Source organism: Phyllostomus hastatus, unplaced genomic scaffold (assembly GCF_019186645.2).
Source record: "Phyllostomus hastatus isolate PE091 unplaced genomic scaffold, TTU_PhHast_1.1 phas_contig_150, whole genome shotgun sequence".
Lineage (NCBI taxonomy): Eukaryota > Metazoa > Chordata > Mammalia > Chiroptera > Phyllostomidae > Phyllostomus > Phyllostomus hastatus.
In genome coordinates this window covers 38,841,648-38,864,898 of record NW_025333611.1, presented here as the reverse complement: position 1 = coordinate 38,864,898, position 23,251 = coordinate 38,841,648, and the positions used below count along the sequence as shown (strand labels likewise).

The following is a 23,251-nucleotide window of genomic DNA, read 5'->3' as shown; positions in this document are numbered from 1 at the left end:
CCCCTTTCCTCAAATCTTCCCACTCCTAGAAAGCAAACCCTAATAAAAAGAAAAATAATTCAATCCAGGTGGAGACCACTTTCGGTATTGTAGAGTACAAAATCTCATGTAACACTGGATTTTTTAAATTATGTACGAAGTGTTGCCCTACTGGGATATTATTTCTTATGTGAGAAAGAATAATGGGGACATTATTTTGTTAAGAAAAAAATCATGAAGGCTTTCTTTAAAGATATTATAAATACAGTGTTTACATTTTGGAAGAACACTGTGTTTTGTCAGACTCAATCACAGTAGGTCCGTCCACCTGCGATGACATGGCTACAAAAGATCACTTCATATGACTTTGTTTCAAATTTGCATGTACAAAACAATATGTGTTTTGACAATTTAGTATTTTCTTTCATATACTTAAAAACCATTAATCAGCCTAATTAAAATAGCTGATACAAGTCTTTCCACAAGCAATAATTAAAATTTTAAAATAATGTCTACCTAGATGAGGCAAGAGGGAGCTTAATTTTTCATGAAAAGATTAAGTCCTTTTAGTTTGTAGAAATTTTTTTAGAGTCCCATAAGATTTCCTAGTTCTAAAATAATCATATATGCCCATATATATATATATATATGCATTTACACATGCAATAAATATACCTATATGTACATATAGGAAATAAATATATTTATAAAATATATACTTTATATGAATGAATACATATGAAATAAAACATATCCACATTCTCCAAAGAGTGTTTTTTTTTAACATGGACTAACATGTGGAAACAATTCCTACCCTTCTCCACACACAGACAACCAGATTGCTTCTGCTCCTGGGAAGTCCCTGGAAAGAAATTTCTACTTGATATGACAAGAGGTGCTTCCTGGGAAATCCACACACGTAACTAGAAACAGACTGGCGTCCCTGCGGTCATCAGACGCTTGGTGCGGGAAGGGGGCTCGCACTGGGGTCAGCCCTGTGTCTGCAGGGCAGCTTACCGAGGTAGCTGTGTGCCGGCTTCTCCTCCACGACTTTGATCCTTCGGGCCCCGGTGGGTATCACCAGCACTTCCACGTAACCTGCAAGAGCCAGGAAGTCAGGGAGTAAATCTCGAGTTCTTAGGAGATGGCTTTTTCTTAGTCGACTTGCCTTTCTTCTTGGGATTTTGGTTTTTGGTATGATATTTTAATACCTATGGAAAGAAAAAAACCTTAGGTACAAAAACTGTCATAATTTCAAGTGAAGTTTCTTGGAAAGATGTTAAGTCCACAGTATGATCAAAGGCAAACAGACAATTGCATTTTATGTTAAAAGCCCACGGACATCTTAGGAACCAGAGAAGAGAAAAAGCAGAATGGGACAGCCTGTTTAGAAATGCATGGGTCTTGGAACAGAGCAAGTAATCTCTGACTCTGCTCAAGGAACTCCTTTCAGTCACAAAGTGTGGGGAAGCAGGAGAGGCGGCTGGTGGGACCAGCCTCTGGAGCAGCTGAGCTCAAGGCCAAGGCCATGCACTTGGCCATGCACTCCCTGAGCAGATGAACAAAGGGTTTGAAACTGAGTGTCTAGACAAGTAAGCATAAGGCCATACCAAGCAATCCAGTGTCACCTGGAGAGGCCTCCGAGCTTTAGAAGCAGGACACAATTCATCGTTTCTCAGGAAAGGCCTTCCAGCAGAGTTTTAGGAATATAAAGCTTGAAGTGAAACAAGATGGTAAGATAACACTCAATAAAAGAAAGAACGTGCAGAAAAAGTCAAAATCAAGAGTTCAGTCATTGCAGAATATATAGATGCCTACTCTTCTGGATGAATAGTTATGCTTTAAAATTATATGGAAATAATGGTGCACATTCTTCTTAGTATATATGTATAGCTCCATATATCTGATAGAGGTCTAATTTCAAAGCTACTTTTAAAACAGCACAATAGTTAATCGCTGAATTGTCTGCCGTTGATTAATTATTCAAATTCCTGGAATTGTTTCAAGTATTTGCCGAAAGGTGGCATATACTCCACCTGGTGGTGGCGGCTGGAATTATGCTTTTAGAATCGTAATTTCCCTTCGCCAGCACTTTCTTCAGCGTGCCCACTTTTAGTAATACCAACCCATACAAGCACTGTCATTTTGCTCCACGAACCAGCAGGCAGCAATGGAAAGAGAAACACATGCTTCCTGCCTATTTGTACACAGAAGTAAGGTAAGAAGGTCTTTGCACTCAATGAGCTGGTAACAGAATTGAAAAGACAAGGCAGAAATACCTGACATAGACAAGTTACCTAAAACTTGAAAAATGATGTTTAAAAGATCATGCACAAAATGATATGGCTGACTCTCTGCTAAAGAATATAAACCATGTCGTTTAAACTGCTCCCCTTCTCATGGTCACATCACCACTCAAAGGTTTGCTGCTATTTTTAACTCACAGAAGTGGGATTTATTTTCCCTTTTTCCCTTGTAAATGGTCCTATACATTACTCATGTTTGAGAAACACTGGCATCAGCCAGAATCACTATGAGTCAGAGGAGAGAACCATTTTTATAGTCAAGGGAAGCTGCAGAGAGAAGTGTCCAGATGGCCTACTTTTGAGGAGTGGATGGGCTGTGGACAGACACAGAAGGAGGATGAGCTCAATGAATGGAAAAGAAAGGAAGGGAGTGAGTGGTACCCTTAGCAGCACACGGATAACGTAACTTGGACAGAATCGGATGTAAGAAGATGGCTCCACTAAAGAGAGTTTTAATGTATGCCTGGGACACTGAATTGATCGGTTTGCAGCTACAGAACTTTGTGTAGCAAGAAGCTTGGTCATCAGACACCAGCTGGAGAGGCTTCCTCTGACAGCAGGATGCAGGACACCCAGCGATGCAGCTGCGGGTGGCTGTGTTGGGATCCTAATGTGAAAATCCGGGAAGGCACCGTGCAGGGAGAAAATGGGAACCTGAGAACGGGCTGAAAGTGGGGAAACAAACCGTGAATTTGGTTGTTTCCAATGTGAGAGGGGGTCTGGAGCCTACAGGATCACGGAGGTCAAGTTGGAGCGAGGATCTGATGAACTGGGCCCTGGAATCTGTATTTAACGAAAACGGGACAGCACACAAGCACAGGTACCCAGCGACAGCTTGGAGGCATCTGGAGCTCCGGAGAAACGTCAGGCCATGGAAGAACCTTCGGGAGGCAGCGCTTCTGCCACGAAAGCGAGTGGAGACAACTGAGAGGAAAGTCGAGAACTCCACCCTGGTGACAGTCGTGGATTTTAACAGAGATTAAACACAAATCAGGAAAGAATTAGAGAAGGAGTGATCCCGAGAAGAAGGAGATCTGGCTATTTTGGTGGAATGGGACCCTGTGGATCTGAATATCTCAAGAAATTTGTTAGTCAGCTTGCCAGAAGCAGTGGAGACACCAAAAAGAGAGGGTCCCAATGAAGAGAGGACTGCTAGTCTCTGAGCGAATGAATCCAGCTGGCTGTTTGGAGATGTTCAATTTCAGGGTGTTACAAAAGAAGACTAGACAGGGAAGAGGAGGGGTAGTGACTGGAAGTTCTGCTTGCATTTGGCAGCGAACTCAGAGGTATGTTGTGCATTCAGACAACAGTTACATTTAGGGCTATAGTTATATCTGGAGCACCTTTCTGCTACCCAATGGGAATGACTTGGAGAATAGCCAGGTTAACCTGGCTTTAAAGAAGAGAAGGGGGGAAATATTGAGCAAACACATTTGAAGAATAATAGCCAGTGACTGGAGGCCTAGATATTTTTCTGTAAATAAGCATTTTAGCACAATGGAGAATGTAATTAAAAAAAAAAAGAATACAAGGGTAGCTGCCACTGAGTTTAGAGGTTGGAATGAAGCCTTGTCATGCCAAAGCCGTAAACTGCATCCTCAGGTCTGACAGCCGCTCTGTGCGCAGGAGCATGCCATTCTGCTGCACGACCAGGGCCCTGATGCTAATCGGCCATTGTGAAGTGCCAGCAGCAACCATCACGTTCATGGCAGTAACAACGAAAATGCCGCATTTTGAGCAACCTCCTGTGCTAATCACTATTATAGAGGACTTACATAAATTCTTACATTTAATCAGAATGATAACACCCAGGGGTAGATATTATATTCCTCACATAACAGATGAGAAAATAAATGTGGGGGTGGGTGGGTGGGATAACCCTTTTCTAAAACTGCACTGTCAGTAAGCAGCTGACCCAGGCTTTGAACTTGTATCTGTCAGATGCCACTCTGTGCGCCCAGCACCCAGCTGTGACCCACTGCTGCTGGTTATAAAATGAAGCATGTGACTCTCTGACTCTCCTCCCGCCACAGGCAAAACACAAGCAAAAAGCAGAATCTGCACCATTGTCTCTCATACTAAGAAGAGAATGTTTTATGCCCATCTTCTCCTTAGTGTAAGCTGGTAACGCTACAGTTCCACAACTGGCCTTTTCCACCTAATTCACCTTAAAAAATCCCTTAAAAAAATTATCTCCTGGCTAGACAAGTTACAACGAAAGACATGACAAATGTACAAGAAAAAAAAAAACCAACCTCTTCTTAAGTTTATTTGCTAGCTCCAACAAAAACGCCTCGGCAAACCCTAAATAGAGCAGAGGGACCGCAAACACCCACATGCGTCTGCACACGTGTGAGTCACAGAGCACAGCGGGCGGCACGGCCAACTGGACCAAAGGAGGCTCCGCTCCTTCAAGAAATTCTAGGAAGTCCATAAACCATACGGATAAAATCGTCTCAAGAGAAATGAATACAACATTCCTAAAGTCACAAGTCGATGAAGTCCATGATATAATTAAGGACTCATGAAGATTTTTGGGTTTTATTTTTAAAGTTCTTAATAAGGTAATGTTTCACTATGAATTTAATCAATGCATAGTCTTGAATCACACATTATGTTTATCATGGAGAATGTGGATGGAACACAGATAGCCATGGCATTTTCTTTTCACTAATATTAAAACCTAGTGGGGAAGACCAATTTGAGTGTACAGTTACAAATGTGATCGGAGCTACCATACAGGTACAAAGATGGGAAACGTCACTAAAGCAGTTTGTTGTCAGTGGGGGTGGGGCGGGGGGAGGCCGTGCAGGAGCACAGCACTGCATAAGTGACGCAGGGACTGGGATCTTAGTGACGGCCAGGAATTCACGGGCAAGGTTCAGAGGAAGCTGACAGAACCATATTTGTAAATGCAACGTGCTGGAGGGAACTCGGGCGGCTGGAGCATCTGGAAGAAATCTGGTAGCTGCAGCTTAGAGAAGGAAAGGGGCCTTGATGAGAGAGATGCTGGAGGGGCAGGCAGGGACAGCATCGCGCAGGGCTGTTTTGACCGCCCAAGCTAAGAATTTCTCTTCTCTTCCCTGGGAGCAATGTGAAACTAGCAGAGTTCCAGAAGAAAGTGATATTATTAGTCTGATAATTCCAGTACTTTAGGCATCTCAGACATTTTCCAAGTAACAGATGTCATTCATATAACTTACCTATATCAAACAGACAAATGAACAAAAACAGACATTAAAGTGCAGCAGAAACAACCTTTAAAGTAGGAATCTGGGGGAAACCGACTCCCTTCACTGCAGTCAGAACAGTAAACATCACCAGCTTGTTAACTGGCACTTCTCCGCACCTGGTGGGAAAACCCAGTGTTGCTACAATGAGAGGAATCAGTGCTGACTGTGTCTCAGTACTCTCCAGCGAACGGTGCCCATGCATATGAAGTGTGCAGGAATACCCTTCACCAATTCTAGTCTCTTTAAATCTAAGCTTTCAGACTTAGATTTAAGTCTGCACTTCTGCACTATAAATACTTCTGCCGGCACAACTAGGCTGAAAGCTTACTATAGTCATGCTTCGGAGCTGACGTCTGGGGGCCTGCTGCAGCTCCTCGTGACTTTTAGATGAGGTCGGGCAGGGTGTGGCGTGTGGGACCCCTCACCCTGTCTCGCAGCGTTGGGGGCTAAGGTGGGGACCTGCAGCTTACCATGGGCCTTGGTTATTTTTAGGCTCCAAAGTCTTCAGGCTCACTTAGCTTTCATTCTGCTGGGGCCTAGCAAATGCCTATTTTCAACTTCAGAGGGCTATATCTAATGCTTTTCCTGAAGGATTCTTCTATCTAGAATAAATGCAGTTTTCCTGATGACTCAAATACAAATGGCTTGTTTCTTGCTTTCAAACTAATACATGTTTTAGTCTCAGGGTTTTTTTTTGTATTTGACTAAGAAAGAAATGTAAAATAATAAAAAGCTGATGTATGTAATATACACAAACTAAAGATGATAACGATATAATCACAAATACTAAGATCGTTCAATAGGTAGATGTCCGATGAGACCCTGACATAAACACAGAAATGCCTGCTCCTTCCCAGGAAGCTTGAGGGCCTGAGTATACGGCATTTTTTCTTCATAAAGCAGATTTGTGGGTGGTGGTTATATTTCAACACAGATACTACTTTTGGGGATGGATCATTTTAAAACTCACACTACATGGATCACTCATGCTCGCGTCATCCTCATAGCCCCAGGGTAGAGCACTGAGAGGTGAGGCAACAAGAACAGAGGGTGACTTCCCACCATGAGTCCATCTGCAACCTCATCCCACGCCTCTGGCCCCGCTCCTCACTGTCCCCGCCACGCTCCACGCTGCAGACTCTGTTTCCAAAGCTGGATTCCCTTCACATGTAGTAAAAGCATTAAGAGAATAAAGAAAATGGAAAGCTAAAAGCCTGAAGACCAGTACTCTGAGCAGTTGTTCCCAGCTGCTGGGCAGCGTTACTCTCGGGGGACAGCGTCACTCTCTGCGCTGCAGACCTCGGCCTGCCGGAACCCCGCAGCACTTGCCAATGCAAATGAGGTTATTCCCCTGCTGCTCCAATTTATTTTTTTTCCTTTTAATTCTTTTTTTTAATTTTATTTTAATCATTGTTCAAGTACAGTTTTCTCCCACTCTGCTCCAATTTATTAAATGCACAACAGATGACTTAGTATTTTCATTATTGGGAAATGGGCTTGTTAGGACTTCTGGTTCATGTCACATGTGTCGTGTGTCATTGTGAAAAAATCATTCACAACCCGTTACAGAGTCTTCAATAGCCTCAGAACTGTGATCAACGTGCGCGCTGTCCCCGGAGACCGCTCACATCGTTACTTCCGAGAAAATGGAACTACGGTTACCTGTGCCTCTGGTGTGATTAAACTCTCCTTTAACGACTCTGCACGACTTTCCATTGCCGTTGCACACGCCGCAGTGGTCTTCCCTCGCCAGAGACCCCAGCACGCCGTCGCAGCCGACCTTCTGTAACGAGAGCGCGGCGGCGCACCGCACCGTGAGTGAGCTTCGCTTCCTTCTTTCCACTTCGGACTCAGGACAAACCCGATCTCTACAGACTAGTTGACCACCTAGTACAGTATCCCATTTCCCGGTGCCAATCCACACAGCAAGCTCCTGTCACATGACAGCTCTAAAGTGATCAAAGAGTAGACTAGTGATGAGAATATTTTTCTTATATTAAAATGAAAGGATATCGTAAAACAATTTGGTAAAACATCATTGAGGGAAAGGCAATTTACATAAATCCCAAAGGCAATGGCATTTCTATTAAATATAACACAATCAATCTACTTCATTCATTCCACCTAGAACAGATCTACCTCATTATATGGATGGCTTCACTTCTAAGATGGTAGAAAAGCAAATGCCGACTATTAAATATTAACTTTGTGAAAACCGAATGTGAATGTTTATTTTCACTCCAGTTCATGAATGGACTTCTAGCCCTGTTTCTTTGGCATCCAGCACACGGATGAAACAGCTACTCACACCCCAGGCTGTAAGAAAATATTAATGACAGGGGAATTCACTTTTATATGCTCCCGGGGGACTGTGTTAATATGAATCTCCCGAGATTCCGTCACTGCCTCTTTCCTGGTGTGTAACACTGGCCTCCCAGTGACATGAAGAAAATACAGCCCTAATATGCAAAGCTGTGCATTCTCATGCCAGAAATAAATAGAATTGCACAATTATCCCTAAGTATGGGGTTTCAAGAGAGACTGATGATATACCCCTGTATAAGTTACAGTCACTTTAGAGGGGTTTCTAAACTATGAATAAAACAGAGACAAAAACAGAGTTTTGGGCTGTGGTTGGTGTTGGTGGTGATGCGATGAGGGAGGCAGGCAGATGATCAAGTGCAGCTGTCGGATAAATATCCTGAGAGCAAAAGTCCCGTGAACCCGGGATACTAGAGCATCTCTCCCTCTGTCCGGGGTGTGCCAGTGTCGAGGGGCAGACAGAGCCATGCGTTAGCAGAGGAGTCTTGATCAGCAAATCAAAGCTTATTCAGGGGAACTAAAGGGAATGTCCCTGGATGAAAGGGGTGGCCCGCACCGGAAACTCTCACATACAACAAACTGGGAAAAGTTCACTCTGCTGGGGTTGTGAAAAGACCTGGGAGTCCCGGGGTGAGGAAGAAACCTCTCTCTCGTGTGCAAATGAGAAAAATGTGTGGTCTCGAGTGACTGGACAGGCGAAAGCACGTTTCCTGCTCTACCCCCAGCATCCAGCTTGGTTCCTGGTGGGTACAACAAACCCAACACACAGTAGTTAAAAATTGGGTCAATTAGTGCCTAGTAGTTTCTCCTTTTTTCCTAGCCCTTGTAACCAGGATATTACAAGTCTGTAAACCTAAAATAAAAGTCAGGGCTAGACATCATGCTGTGGCTCAGTAATCATGTATTTTTTAAAATAAGAATCAAGAATTTTGTATTTTGTAATTGGTAGCCTCAGGTATCCACACTTAACAAAACTCGCTCACATCAGTCCAAGAGGTGAGGATGAACACCTTTGACAAGGTGATGCTGTGGGACTGGTGGCAGGGACCTAGGGTACCATGGGCGTGTGGGAGGTGGCGGACAGCAGGGATCACACAGGGTAGAGCTTTCTCTGCCCTCTGCCAGGATGGAGTCGTCGCTGTTTTCATTTGCCCACTTACCAAGCCCACTAACCTTAGTCCACTCACCAAGGTTAGAATTCTGCATTCAGCTTCAGTGCTATGCGTTTTGTGATAAAGCAAAACATTCAAGCCAAACCCAATGTACTGAAGGTGGTCAGGAAAAAAGAAGTATTTTTTAATTATACTGAAAGACTGAATGAAGCATTTGAGTTAAAAAGCCAGGATTTTGAGGTATTTCAATGCTGTTAGAAGTCAAAGTCCATTTCCTAGAACCTTCATCAGATTCACACAGCACTGACTTATGCATAATGTTTTGTTGTTGCTGTAACCTGAATGTCTAGCTAGACCTCTGTAACAGGTCTGCCTTACACACACTGCTGAGTGAAAAGCATAGCAATGTAGGCTATTGTATGTGGCATATTTGGTTACAAAAAATTTTTTTCAAAAATAATTCACTTAAGACATTCACTAATCTGACAGATTTATATATAATAACAAAATTAAGTTAAAAGCTTTAATTGCATAACATGCAGTTCTGAAAACAAAATGTGTAGAGGCAAATGCCTGCAATGATTTGTTTTTATAGACAAATGAAAAATTACATTTCATGTTACTGACATATTCTGTTAAAGAATAAAGGAAATTAATATGTAATTATAAAATCATTTCTTATGCCAATGTAAGTACACAATTCTGTGCTTTCAACTTTATAGCATGCTGGAAAATTACGGAATCTTAGAGCTGGCAAAGCATTTAAGTTTCATGGTGGTTCCAAGTTTTTACCCAGAGCCCACAAACTTCTATAGGACCAGAGACTGATCTGTCTTCAGCCTGCAATTGTTTTCAAATGTTGGTGTGAGTGTGTACATGCATGGTGTGTGTGTGCGTGGTCAGGTGTACATTTTTCGGGGGGGGAAGCAAACTTTTCATGAAATTCTCAAATGTTTATATTCAATACACACACAAAAAATCAATGACCATTGGCCCAACAATTTCATTTGACAGACTAGCTCATGGATGCACACCTATCTTAAGTGATTTTCCCAAGAACACAGTGTCCTAGCAGCTGTCGTGGACTTCGCCTGGGGGCTCTTTCATAGCTAAAGGATTTCTCTCCCTCCCATGCCAGGAAAGTTTATCAGCTGATGGTTCTCAGCCATCCACCCTTTCCAGAAGCTGCCTAGTCTGAAGAAAAGACTACCTTCCCCCAGGCCACACCCCCAGGGACAGCTGGCGTCCAAATGCTCACATGCTGTGGGTAAAGGAGCTTTTGTCCTCACCTCAAATGGAAACAACTCCGAGGAGCCACATGGGTTTCGATGTTCCCCGAGGATCAGCTGAGGTCTTGTGCCCGCGCTGCAGCCCGGTTTCTCCCTGTGCCCAATCCTGCCTCCTCCCACTCGCCTCAAAGATATTGATCATGCGAACAGTCAGCATTAACCCTCCTGCGTATCGACCTTCCAGGGAAGCCAACCTGAGGTAGTGGCAGAGCTATAATCAGCAGCCTCCAGGTTCTAGCCTTTGCACTTTGCACCATACTTCCCATCCTTGCTTTAACAGGATCTCTACCTTCCTAACGATAAATGAAGAACACACAGATGCACGCAGCAGATGACGATTACATGGGTAGATCTTGGGAACGTCATGCTAAGTGAAATAAGCCAGACAGAAATGGTCAAGAACCATACGATTTAACGCGTGTGTGATATAAAATGGAAAGCAACAAAGGAGCAAACAAGAAAAACAAACAAAAACTCATAAACAGATAACAGTATGTAACAATACCAGAGGGAAGGGAGGTGGGGATGTTAAGGGTGAAGGGGGTCAAATACATGGTGACCCGAGAAAATTTGGCTGGTGGGCACACAATGCAATATACAGATGATGTATCATACAAATAGATACTTGAAACTGATATAATCTTATCAACCAAGATCACCCTGATAAATTTAAAAAAATAAAAGATATTCTAAAAAAGCAGAGAGAGGCAAATGCATTAAGTATAAGGAAACTGAAAATGCTTTCCTATTAAGTGAGTAGTAGGACTGATTTGATAGTTTTCTACTGTGAGGAAAACATGGAGAACTGGAGTCTTGAACTGTGGGTCTGTAATGTTTGGACATAAAATGCCCAAAGTGTTACAGTTTTAGACCTGTAATATGTACGCAACAGAATAAGAACCTCAGATTCTTTCCACCAGCAATGGATATGACAGATTATCCAGACCAAACTCGACATTATACAGAGCAGATCTGGCTTGGTCAAGTTCACAGTTGAGTTAGGACGGCACCCATGCCTCTGGACTCTCCGTGCAGAGCTCTCCCCCGCGCTGTGCAGCTGCTCCGGGGCCCCACAGCCCTCCCTCAGCGTATGCATTCTGCCTTTTAGAACGTCTTACCTGACACCTGCCATTGGCACAGAAATCTAATCCCTGATATCCACAAGAAGTTCCATCCATCACTTTCTCTGACAGAAGAATAGGCTCTTCTTTCCCAACAGGAGAGCAAAACAAGGCACATGGCTTTTCTGAATCCAGAGTGGATAAAAAGAAACGAGCAAAAGGGACGCCATAAATATTTTCATCTTAAGCATGATTTTTTCAGAATAGTTGTTGAGTAAGAAACACAAGTCGATGTTAACTGGATAATGTAACACTAAAGCAGATGACACTAGAGGGTTATTATGAGGAGTATGTGAGGTGATGCCCAGGGAAACATAGGGGTTCAATGAGTGTTGATGTCCTGCTTAAGAAATCTCCCATCCCACTGTTTTCAAAGAGTATACTTATTATTTTCTGGCATTAAAATTCTACCACACACAAGCCAATCATTCTTCCTGAAAAATGTTATGCACACCCTCGTTACTGCTCACATCTTAAGATTTACTTTATTCATAAAACCTTTCTTTTGTTTTCAACTTTTAAAAGAATTCTCTTTCAGTTACAGTTCACATCCAATAATATTTTGTATAGTTTCAGGTGTTCTTGATGTCTCACTTATAAATCCCAATATACTAATTTTCAATCCTATGCATTTGGCATTTTCTAATTGAAAAGTTGCTAAAGGGAGAGAAAAGAACGTCTAAGATGAGCAATTCTCCCAAGATTTTGCACAACGAGGATGTTTAGAAGTTTAATACAATCCTGTGAGCACACCCATTGGTCTGCACAATGGCTGAAGTCCTGGCCAGGACCCAACCCCCTTACTGCTCAGTCAGAAAGCATGTCGTGAACAGGATGACGGGGTTGAGAACTAAGTTCTAGGTAAAGAATTCTTGAATGGCTGGTGGTCTTCAGTGCTTCGCTAATCGATAAGATAGGATGGCTGAAGTTAAAACACTTGCCTATTAAGCTCAGTCAAAAAGTGCCAAGGTATTTTTAAAGTGCTGTTCTCTCCGTTCCTGTTTCTAAGTGCGACACAGAGGAGCTGCTGTATTTGGTAACACCAGTAGTAGGATCATCCAAATCTGAAACTTCAGAGCTACCTCTGTGCTACATTACCCCTCCGCGGGCTTCACACAACCTGGGCCCTCTACTGTTTATTACACTCATGTACATAGAATAGAAAGCAGTTTGCAGTGTCTGACACTGATCTTCGTGTACATCTTCAGCGAAGTTCCACGTGTGCTGATGGGATTCTGGAAACACCCGGCAACAGCCAGAAGTGCGGGACAGGGTATCACTTTGCACAGAGAAGACAGGTGGCCAAATGAGCCTTTCAGAATCGAACCTCTCGAACAGTTCTCACGTGTGGCTTCTGACACTCTGCTTTGACCCGTTTTGATGAGTTGGAACAAAGCCTTCTTCATGTGCATGGTTCTGAAATCTTCCTGTAAGATGCCGGAAGGAGCCACAATAAAGCATTTCAGTTCGCTTGCACGCCTCAAAGTAGGTTACGTGTACTCAGTGAGTGCTCACTGTCACATCCTTGACTTAACAACAGTTGCTGTCATTGTGACACTTTAAAGTGAAAGATATTCTCTCTCTCTGGAGTTTTTATGGAAGAGAGGAGCACACTAGATATATGACAAATGTTGATAGGAGTTAATCTAGAAAATTCCACTCATATTCCAAGCGAGACTTCACATAAAAATCATTGTATGTCTGCTTCTACAACACATTGCCCATTGGCTGTGCTGACTTTAGCTCTGCAGGTGACATAAATATTTGATACCTGCTTCCTTCCTGGAGCGCACCCTCAAGGCTGTACATGCTGCAGTGACCTATTTAACATGCCAGCCCCGGACAGGCAGGCTCTGTCTTGCCTCATGAGACGAACCCTTTCAAAGATATGCATGAAACATGGATTTCAGCCAAGTTTCAGCACAGAGCATGCAAAATACCTTAACGTAAAGCCATGCACCTTTTTTTCTCCAAAAATAAATGTTCACCTCTGCACTGGTACCCTCCCCTTCATTCTCCCAGCCAAAGATCATGTAGTCCATAAGACTAACAGAAATAGCCACTTGCACTTCAAGGTGTCATATGCTATAAAGACTTGGGATTTTAAAAAGAATTATATATTTCAGCTTCTTTTATAGTGCTCTAATATATAAAGACTATTGTGTATTTTATTCGTCCTACAGACTGCTGTATTTGATTGATGTCTCCCTTGCAACAAATTCATGATCAAAAATGCCAACCTGCTAACTGCATAAATATCTATTATGGATTATTGTGGTCATACATGTCACTTTATAAGAGTTAGGAACTTACATAATTGTGATTTTCAATATATTTAATATTTCAAAGCGACCCCCACCCAATTCTGGTTTTTGTACTCTGAAGGGAGCCCGTTCCCCATCTCTTATTTCACACAGGAGTGAGGAGGCAGGCTTCCCACAAATTCGTTATCAAATTGCAGTTGGTTAGAGGCAGAGGCAGAATTGACCCTCAAGCGATCAGACAATGATCTGAATAATCATCCTGATTACATTTTTACAATGAAAAGATATGGCTTATATATTTCACATGTATGCAACGACTGTTCATCCGAGGCTTTACAGTGGCCAGACTGGACAGTGGGCACAGACAATGGAGACAGCAGACGTGTTAAAGTCTGCTGCAGCAGGGTGCTTGGGGGTAACTGGAAGAAGCACATGCCCAGTTTGGAGGATCAGGGTGATTCTTTTTTCTAGAAAGCTTGACGTGAGCTTAGTCCAAAAAACATCGGTAGAAGTTTTCAAGGTAAATAAGTGGGGAGAGAGAGACAAAAGCAAAGGAATTACACCAAGAAACTAGCATGTTTCCAGGCCCGGAAAGAAGAGGGCACGATGCATGGTGGGTGGGGAAGCAATCGCCTGCCTGTGCGGAGGCTGGCGGGCATGACAGGTCTAGAGGGTGGGGGCATAGGGCTGGCCTCAGACACCAGCTGACAGAGTCTGAGATGGGTCCTGGGGGCAACAGGTCTCACGGAAGAGTATTACTTGGCAAAGTACCTCCCAAACCTGGCCTTTCCAAAGGCCAGCCTGGCTCACATGAGGGGCGGGGACTGGTGGAGGCTGAGACCACAGTCGGAGGGCTGGTGAGAAAGCAAAGGAATCCGGGGCAGAGATGGCCCCGCCGCTCAGATCAAAGACGCTGGCAGTAGAGAGGTTTGGACAAATGGGGTTGGCTGGCTGAGTACAGGTGGATGGAGATGGGGTGGGGGAGCGTTTTGCAACTCAGCTTGGTAATGAGGAGGTTGCTCATGGCTTTGTTCTCTGGGAGAGGGCCCTGTAAGAGGAGGTGGATTGAGGGAGAAAGGAAGGAAGCGGGGGCCACGTTCACCTCGGTGCACCTGGAGCTGGAGATGAATGGGGTTTTGAGTGGAGACACCATGCCACAGCAGGGTGAGCAGGGCAGGGCGGTCTGGGTCAGAGAGAAGTATCAGTGTCCCTTCAGCATACAGATGATAAACAAAACCTAGCGAATAAGGAAGATTGTTCTAAGGGGAATGTTTAGGGAGAAAGCTAGAGGGGCCAAGACACACCATTAGAAAATTCCCATTAGACACATCATTCATTCGCCTAATATTTATTTGGTGATTACTCTGTCCAGGTGCTGTGCGCTGTCTGAAGATGCAGCATGCACAGAGTGTGACAACAAGCCCTGCTCTCAGGACTCGCATTCAGGGGGCATGTAATAAACAACTAAGACACAGAAGTTTTATGGCAAATAATAAGCTCTATAATAAACAAGAGAATAATAATATAATAAAGAAGGGAAAGGAAAAATGCTGAGTTACTGTTTAAGAACAGGCCTGAAGGAGGTGAGAGAATGGACCATACTGAGATGTGGGGACAGTGTTTCAGCACAGAAAACAACTGCTTCCAGGAAGGTAGCTGACTCATTCTCGGAAGGGCAAGGGAGCCGGCCTGGGTGGCAGGGTGTGACGAAGGGGCAGCAGAGGGGACGCTGGGGAGTAACGGGAAGCCAGGGAGAGGAGAGGTCCTCACAGGCCAGTAGAAGAACTTTGGACTTGAACTCTTAGTGAGCTGTGAAGGCATCAGAGGGTTCTGAAAGGAAGACTAACATGATATAACTGATGTCTTAAATGTATCACTCTAGCCGCCATGCTCAGCATGAAGGCAGAGTAAGGACACTGGTGTCAAGAGCAGTTAGAAGGCTACTGCCGTCACCTGGGTGAAACTGGCTTGCACCGGGGTGGCAGCTCTGGAGACACTGGGAATGATGAGACTCTGGATGTATTTTAAGGATCTGGTTAATGTGACCTTACCGATATTTTGAATGTAAAGTAAAAGAGAAAGAAAGGAAATTTGATGACTTCAAGGTTGTTGGTCTAGGTGTCTGGAAGACAGAATAACCAGTTATTAAGAGGATTGTGGCCCTGGCCGGGTGGCGCAGTTGATTGGAGCATCGTCTGGTACCCTGAAATGCTGTGGGTTCGATTCCTGGTCAGGGCACATACTTAGGTTTCAGGTTCAATCCCTGGTCAGGGCACATATGGGAGGCAACTGATCAATGTTTCTCTCTCACATCAATGTTGCACTCTCTCTCCCCCATCTCTCTAAAATCAACAAACATGCTCTCGGGTGGGGAATAAGAAAAAGAGGATTGTGTAAGTAGAAGACTATGCTCTTATTTCTTCTGAACTGAAGAAACAGTATGTTTGGAGACCATGTTGGGGAGGAGAATGTGACCCGTGCGAGGCAGTAAAACAAGACCAGTGCTGGAGTGCCGAGGGAAAGGAGCCGGATTTTAGGTGAGGCAGGAGACCACAGAAGGGGGCCGGTTAGGCAGGTCTGGCTGTGCCTGTCATGTTGTATAGTTTGGTCTTTACCTGAAGAGTCATGGGAAGCCTATGAAACGCTTTACGTAGGAGAGTCAAATGATCAGAATTGCATTTCGTGTGAAGACCTCTAGGCTGCCCTATGAAGACTGAGTTGAGGCAGCAGAGGAGTCGCTCGAGTAGCCCAAGCATGAGGCTCTGGACACTGACGCGCAGGATGGTGAAAGGGGAGATGGAGCGGGGAGAGGCTTAGGAAGTAAAACAGAAAAGACCTGGTGATGGGCTGGATGAGCAGGGGAGGAAAACAGACATGTTGCGAATGACACATCTCTGGCTTGTGCACCTGAAAAGCTGATATAACCTTCACTGAGATACGAGACACTGAAGAGGATCAGAATGGACACAGACCGGAAGGGTTAAAATCATGAGTTTAGTCCTAAACTTGCAAATACGCAAGTAGAAATGTCAAAGAGGAAGCTATAGAAATAAGCGTGGAGTTCAAAGGAAAAATGTTGCTGAAGATACAACTTTTCACGTGACTTGCATATTTGAAGGCATGGGATGAGATGTGATCCCCTAGGAAGAAAATATAGAGTGAAAACAGAACCACATCTGGGCTCTCGAGAACTCACCAATTCTCACCAGAGAACTCTACTCGCAGTAGAGACAGAGGGCTGTGTCATGGGAGTAAAGGCACACATGTGTTTCAAGAACCCAGGGGTAGCCAGCCATTTGAATGCATTTGAGAGGTCAAGTATAAAAAGGACTGAAAACCATTTATTAGGGTTAGTGTCCATGCAAGTCCTTGACGGCACTGGTGTGATTTGTGCTGGTGAAGTCCAGATCGAAAAGCCAGGCTGGAAACCAGACAGCTCTTCTGAGAAGTGTGTCCGTGATAGGGAGACTGCAAGTGCACTGGCTGGAGGGGACTATGAGATGGAAGGAAGGTCTGTAGTTTTTCTGTGAGGAATCCTAAGCGTGTTTAAAAATCCAACGTGCAAAACCAGAGAGAAAGATTGAGTACATAAGTGAAAACGGGTTGTCAGTTAGCCAGTTGAAAGGGAAGGCAGGGACGATGTGTGGGACACAGCAGGAGCCACTGTCCCTGGGAAGGAGGAGTGAGGCTGTGCTGCAGAGTCGGAAGCAGAGGGAATGTCTGCAGCGATAGTTACACGTGCAGGTTTGCCTGCAAGAAGAGGAGGCAGTTAATGACCTGACAGCTGCTCCCCCTCCCGCCCAGTCTGGTGGAGTGATGTGCCCTACTGTTTGGTGGTTCCGTTAGTGCTCATACGCTTAGATACCCACCCTGCAGGACAGGCTTTGTTAGATAGGTGCCCTGAGATTGATCAGGGGCAGAATTTAGGCTACTAGCAGCAGTAATATCGAAATGATGGGAAGAACAGCCCAAACTGACCGAGGGGAGAAGTAACAAAAGGAGATACCAGTGGCTGATGGTCAGTTAAGACAGAGAATTCACCACCGTTTTTGGTGACCGAAACTCAAACCCACAGCCCACTGACCATGGGCTGAATTATCATTTGTAAGTAACAAGACAACATATAATTTTTTCTTTTTGTTTTAAAAAAAGATTTTATTTCTTTTTAGAGAGAGGGGAAGGGAAGGAGAGAGAGAACATCCATGTGTGGTTGCCTTTCACATGGCCCCCGCTGGGGACCTGGCCTGAAGCCCAGGCATGTGCCCTGACTGGGGATCAAACCGGTGACCTCCTGGTTCCCAGGCCAGCACTCAATCCAGTGAGCCACACCAGCCAGGGTGTAACATAATTTTCTTAAAAATTCTTATCATGATTAAAGACTTACAAGAAGTTGCAAAAACAGTACTGTGAGGTCCTGTATGCCTTTCACCCAGTTTCTCCCCAGAGTCACATGCTGGTAACACTAGTACAACAGCACACCCAGGAAGCAGACGTTGGTACCCCTGTGTGTACAGTTCTATGCCATTTGTCACAGGTTCCTTTAAATGCTGACTTATTCTTTCGAACACACGTCTCCCTGCTCTCTCAACACATTCTATTGGCTTTAACCAAGAGTCTGCTCTGTGTAGGGTTCACGTGTTTGTTCTTAGAAGGATTGGTCTTACTCTTTTTCTTTAAATTTTGTTTTGTAGGTTTTACACCCGCCACTACAATCAATATATTGAATTGCTTTTCATCAGCACGACGTTCTAGCTTCTGCTACCCCTTCACAGTAACAACCATCCCCTCCTCGCCACCATCCCTACTTCCTGGCAACCGCCAACCTGGGTGTCCATCTCAGTCTGTTACATAAATGTAACCATACAGTAGTGACCCTGAGGGACAGTTTCTTTTCAATCAGCATAATGCTCTGAAATAAAACAATGTCACTGCACACATCAGCAGTTTGTTCCTTTTACTGCGGCTTACTATCCCACAGTCTGAATGCACCTCAGTTTGTCGAACTGTTTGACTACTCAGAACCTTTCTGGTTGTTTCTGGTTTGGGGCCATTGAAAATAAAGCTGCTTTAAACCTACGTGTACAAGATCTTTTACGATGGTACATTTTCATTTTTCTGGGGTAAATACACAGGACTGCACTTTCTAAACTACATCACAAGCATCTATTCGGTTAGTTAAGACACTGCTGCACTATTTTTCACAGCAGCTGTACGTACTGCTTTACACTCCTACCCACAAAGTGTGATGGACCCAGGGCCTCTCGCCCTCACCGGCCTTGAGGATTGCCACTCTTTCTGATGTTAGTGCTCTAACAGGTGTGCGGGAAGAGCTCCATATTTTCAATGTGCCTTTTAGCAAGTGCTTGTGGTTGCTTCACAGTGAAAAGCAGAAAAACTGGAGCTTTGAATCCCTAGAATGCACCTCCTATTCTAGTAGCACACCTTGCACACCTAGACGCGGGGTCTGGTCGCTCCTACCTTCATCCGTGACGGCTTGCCACTGAAGCACATGCTTTGAGGACGAAGCTCTAACACCAGAGGCCTGACATTGCCAGTCTCTGAATCCAGGCAAACCTGCAGGACAAGGTGGATTCTCACATACTCTGTATTGTTTTCTGGGACCATTACAATCCCTCGTTTCAGAACCTAGCCTAGAAAAGATAGTACAAATAATCAATTTTATCTTTTTTTTAGGTTAACTACTCATTTTTTAAAAATTAAAAGGCATTAGAGTAATGACGTATACTTTAATATATTAATATACTTTTGAAAATGTGGGCTCATTAAATGACCAGTAATAGTAAGAAACCCATGTTTATTTTTTTTAAAACTATGCATTTTTCCCAACCTTTCAGCAATTGAACTTCTGGAATACATATGAAATAAAAGCCAACTTGCCATGAAAATTAAAAAGAGTAACCGGCAGGGGCTGGGGCGAAACAGAAAGCCTAAGGTTCCCAGGAAGGAACTTGTGTCTAAGGATTATTAAGATGCTTCTAATGTTTTCACATAAACTCTTTAAAATTGCGTGAGAAGGAGTTGGGCCACTGAGCCCATGCCCAGACTTGGAGCGTGAGGCTGAAGTGACTATGTCACACCTGCCCGGGACCGCACTCGGGTGACAGGATCGAGCAGGAGGATCTCGTCGTGCCCCCTGCCCGTATACGTGCTGAGCACGCTTTTATTCCTCGTTTTTCTTAGCTTCTTTTCGCACTGATTTTGTTCCTGTGCCTCCCCTTTCTGAAGTCCTGCCCTCTTCCTGCTCCTCTCACGGTTCCTGTAAATGCTGACTTACTCTTTCAAACACACATCTACTGCTCTCTCAACACATTCTATTGGCTTTAACCAAGAGTCTGCTCTGTGTAGCGTTCACGTGTTTGTCTTAGAAGGATTGCTCTTATTCTTTTTCTTTTTTTTTTAATTTTGTTTTCAATGACAGTTGACATTCGACAATATTCTGTATTGGTTGCAGATGGATGGCATAGTGGCTGGGTAATCATGCGCTTTTCAGAGTGGTCCCCCTGCTGTTGGCAGTGCCCACGGCCCCGCACCCGGTTATTGCAGCATGACTGACTGTATTCCCTCTGCCGCACTTCACGTCCCCATGACCGTTTCGTGATGACCAGTTTGCACTTTTTAATCCCTCACCTTCATCGCCCAGCCCCCCTCAGCTCCCCTCCTCTCTGGCAACCACCGGTCTGCCTCTGTATCTGTTTCTATTTTGTTTATTTATTTTGCTCTTAGATTCCACATATAAATGAGGTCTTTTTTAAAGGGAGCTTTTACAACATATAAAATAAATAATGTGAGGGACTCATTAGTTTCCCAAAGTGGAGTAAGGGTTTGAGGGGCATGTTTGCTTCCTGACATGGTTTATCAGTGAAATCTTTGCATTTCAAAACAGAAGGAAAAACCACCCCCTCCCCTGACCCAGGAGCTCGCGTTTACCCGGGACACTTGCGCTCTCGGCTGCTGGTCCCGGCGCTGCAGGTGCGGCTGCAGGGGCTCCACACGCTCCACTCTCCCGCCACGTGTCCAGGTGCGGAGGTCCTGCTGGTACACTCGCCAGCCTTACACCACTATTCCAAAAGTCATGTCTTAGGTGAACAAATCAGGGCACACGGAAAATCATTCACTGGCCTACAGAGTCATGGGAATTGCGATTAAATCGGGTTTCCTGGATCCCTACCCCAAACACAAGTATCTGAAAGAGACCACCGATCAGGTGGCTCTTGCTTATTGTCGCAGGAACACAATGGCCAGTTCCCCCAGGTCTCCTGTAGGATCAAGTGGTCTCATCATGACCATGGACCGCAGCCAGCCCTGAGAGTTCAGGTCTTGTGACAGGGATAGGGGGGGAATAGGGGGCTGCGCAGGCCAGGACGGGAGAGTAACATACTCTAAACACATAGCAATGGAAAGGTGACAAACCAAAAAGCAGAGACATACAGATTAAGAATGGAGACATGGATGTCCCTATAACTAGAGGGAAGAAGAATTTTAGCAAATTCAGCAACTTTGATTTGAAATGTCAGGGATTCAGGCTACTCTCCTTATAAATAAAAAATAAGTATTATTTAATTTTAGCACTTTCCTTTATGTCTTTTCTCTCTCTTTTTTTTTTCTGAAAGAGGTCCCATCAAATTCAAGCCAGATTTCTTCTGAATGCTGTTTATTTGGAAAACATGGGCAATTAGGCTCTTTGAAATTCCGTTGTTTCCATTTCTCTGTAGCTTACTTCATGCCCCCTCACTAAGAAAGGGAGCAGTGAGAGGAGGAGACAGAGTGCGCCTCCTTTTTTGTCACTGACTTTTCTCATGAGTTATAAATCAAAGCAGGAAAAGAGGTGGTTTCTGAGGATTGGCTCGCCAACCTGGTACACAGCTCATTATAACTTCTCCTTAGGGCTGCAGCAAACATGTTCAAGGTGAAAATTGATTGAGCAAAATCACGTTGAGAACAGTAAGTAAAGATGAGGAGAAATGATCTCAATGATTGTGCCGTGACAGGGGATGGGCAAGCCGACCGTCCCCAGTCCTAGACGATTTTCTGCACCGAAGGGCAACATGATTTATGAGGAATCTGGGGGAAACACTCTGATCCTCAACTTTCCCATTTCAAAATGAGAATGATCATCGAATTGATCCAATAGACTCTTTGCAGGGGTTGAAAGAAGCGCTAAGCGCGACGCGCAGCCCATGTGAAAGATTCAATAAAGGTGAACCACGACAAAAGTAAATGAGATGTATTATTATATGACTGTTAGTAATGAGTTTCTAGACACATAACCGAAGTTTTATTCATTCTGATCTTCACTGATCCATGTTTCTTTAAAATTTCTTTTGAGAATATGTTCTTACATGCTATTTTTAGAAGAGAAGACTTAGAAACCACACCCCATAGTTTTGTTTGAGCCCACACAACGCTTTTCTATGCAATAAAGTAATTAGTTCCTGCAGATTTTCTCTAACCATGACAAATTTCAAATTCAACTTCTTTTAGAGTCAAGGAATTTTAAATCTGGGCTTAAAAAAACAAACCTCAACAAGTCAGATATAATGATATGCTGTGTCTGTCATGAAACCATTGAGATTTCGTAGAAAGATTTAGCCTGAAAATTTCAAGAGAGGGCAAAAACAGACCCTCTGAAAACATACAAACAACTTACAGTTTTTAGGATTACATGGTATTATGTCATTCACGGACAGAGAATCCAAGGTAAAAGCTGCCAAACTTCGACTGGTCAAATTGTTCGGCCTACTCGAAAGGTGTTTATTTTCCCAGAGTGATGCCACAGCTCCTTGCCTGCTGAGCAGCAGGCTGGCGCCAAAGGCCGGGCTAGAGGTGACAGCCAACCACAGGTGCTCTGGGAAAGACCGAAACCTAGGCTGCACACCAGTGCAACTAGACCAAGCCCGGCAGGTGGAGAGAAATGGAAGCAGATCTGCCAGCCAAACTTGCATACACCCATCAGTGAAGGCTAAAGAAAAGGTCATCTACTACTTAGAGTTCATCACCTTGCAGAGAAGCCTCTCTCTGGAGGCAACTGTGAGAAGCCGATTTTGTGTCTGCCATCTGGCCCAGGGCTTCGATATGGAGGCAAGTGTTAAATGTTGTCATTCAATGATTATATGGCGTAGTCTGATGACTTTGAATGTAACATGCTCCTGATGATGTTTTCCATACATTTTCTAGCAGTATCTCTTGTTCCATTTGGAGTTTTTAGCCTCAAAAAAAAGATATTATGCCTGGTCTAAACCAGTCAAAATTTGTCATATCTTCTAACTGAGTTTGATTTATGGAAATGTTAAGAGGCTATGTGTGAATACGGACTATTTCTGGGAGATACATGACCTAAAAAATTGATTGTATTTCTAGCCCCTCAAATTTCTGTGCAGACATGTCTAGGAAGCTCATGAAAACACCCAGTGGGAAGAGGTCCATGAAGATGCCTAAGGAAACATTATTTTCTAATCACACTTTCTTATACACACATCGTTGGGAAAGAGAAGAGAGTGAGAAAGAAGGCAGCAGACTCCGTATGTACGCGAGTGTGTTACTGTGAGGACATTCCAGCCTTCACTTTTTAAAATAAAGATCGACAATGGTAATTTTTAAGAATCTC

The 23,251-nt window shown here is 44.0% G+C and overlaps 1 protein-coding gene across 1 annotated transcript in view; it reads right to left on the bottom strand.

Moving 5' to 3' along the window:
- Positions 1 to 23,251, bottom strand: part of ADAMTS19 (ADAM metallopeptidase with thrombospondin type 1 motif 19) — a 241,616-nt gene that overhangs the window by 57,409 nt on the left and 160,956 nt on the right. The window contains exons 12-16 of the mRNA XM_045827263.1: positions 20,575 to 20,705; positions 19,105 to 19,277; positions 11,360 to 11,487; positions 7,181 to 7,301; positions 997 to 1,077 (exon numbers count right to left, since the gene is read on the bottom strand). Of these exons, the coding sequence (XP_045683219.1) occupies positions 997 to 1,077; positions 7,181 to 7,301; positions 11,360 to 11,487; positions 19,105 to 19,277; positions 20,575 to 20,705 (634 nt within the window). The remainder of the gene's footprint in view (positions 1 to 996; positions 1,078 to 7,180; positions 7,302 to 11,359; positions 11,488 to 19,104; positions 19,278 to 20,574; positions 20,706 to 23,251) is intronic.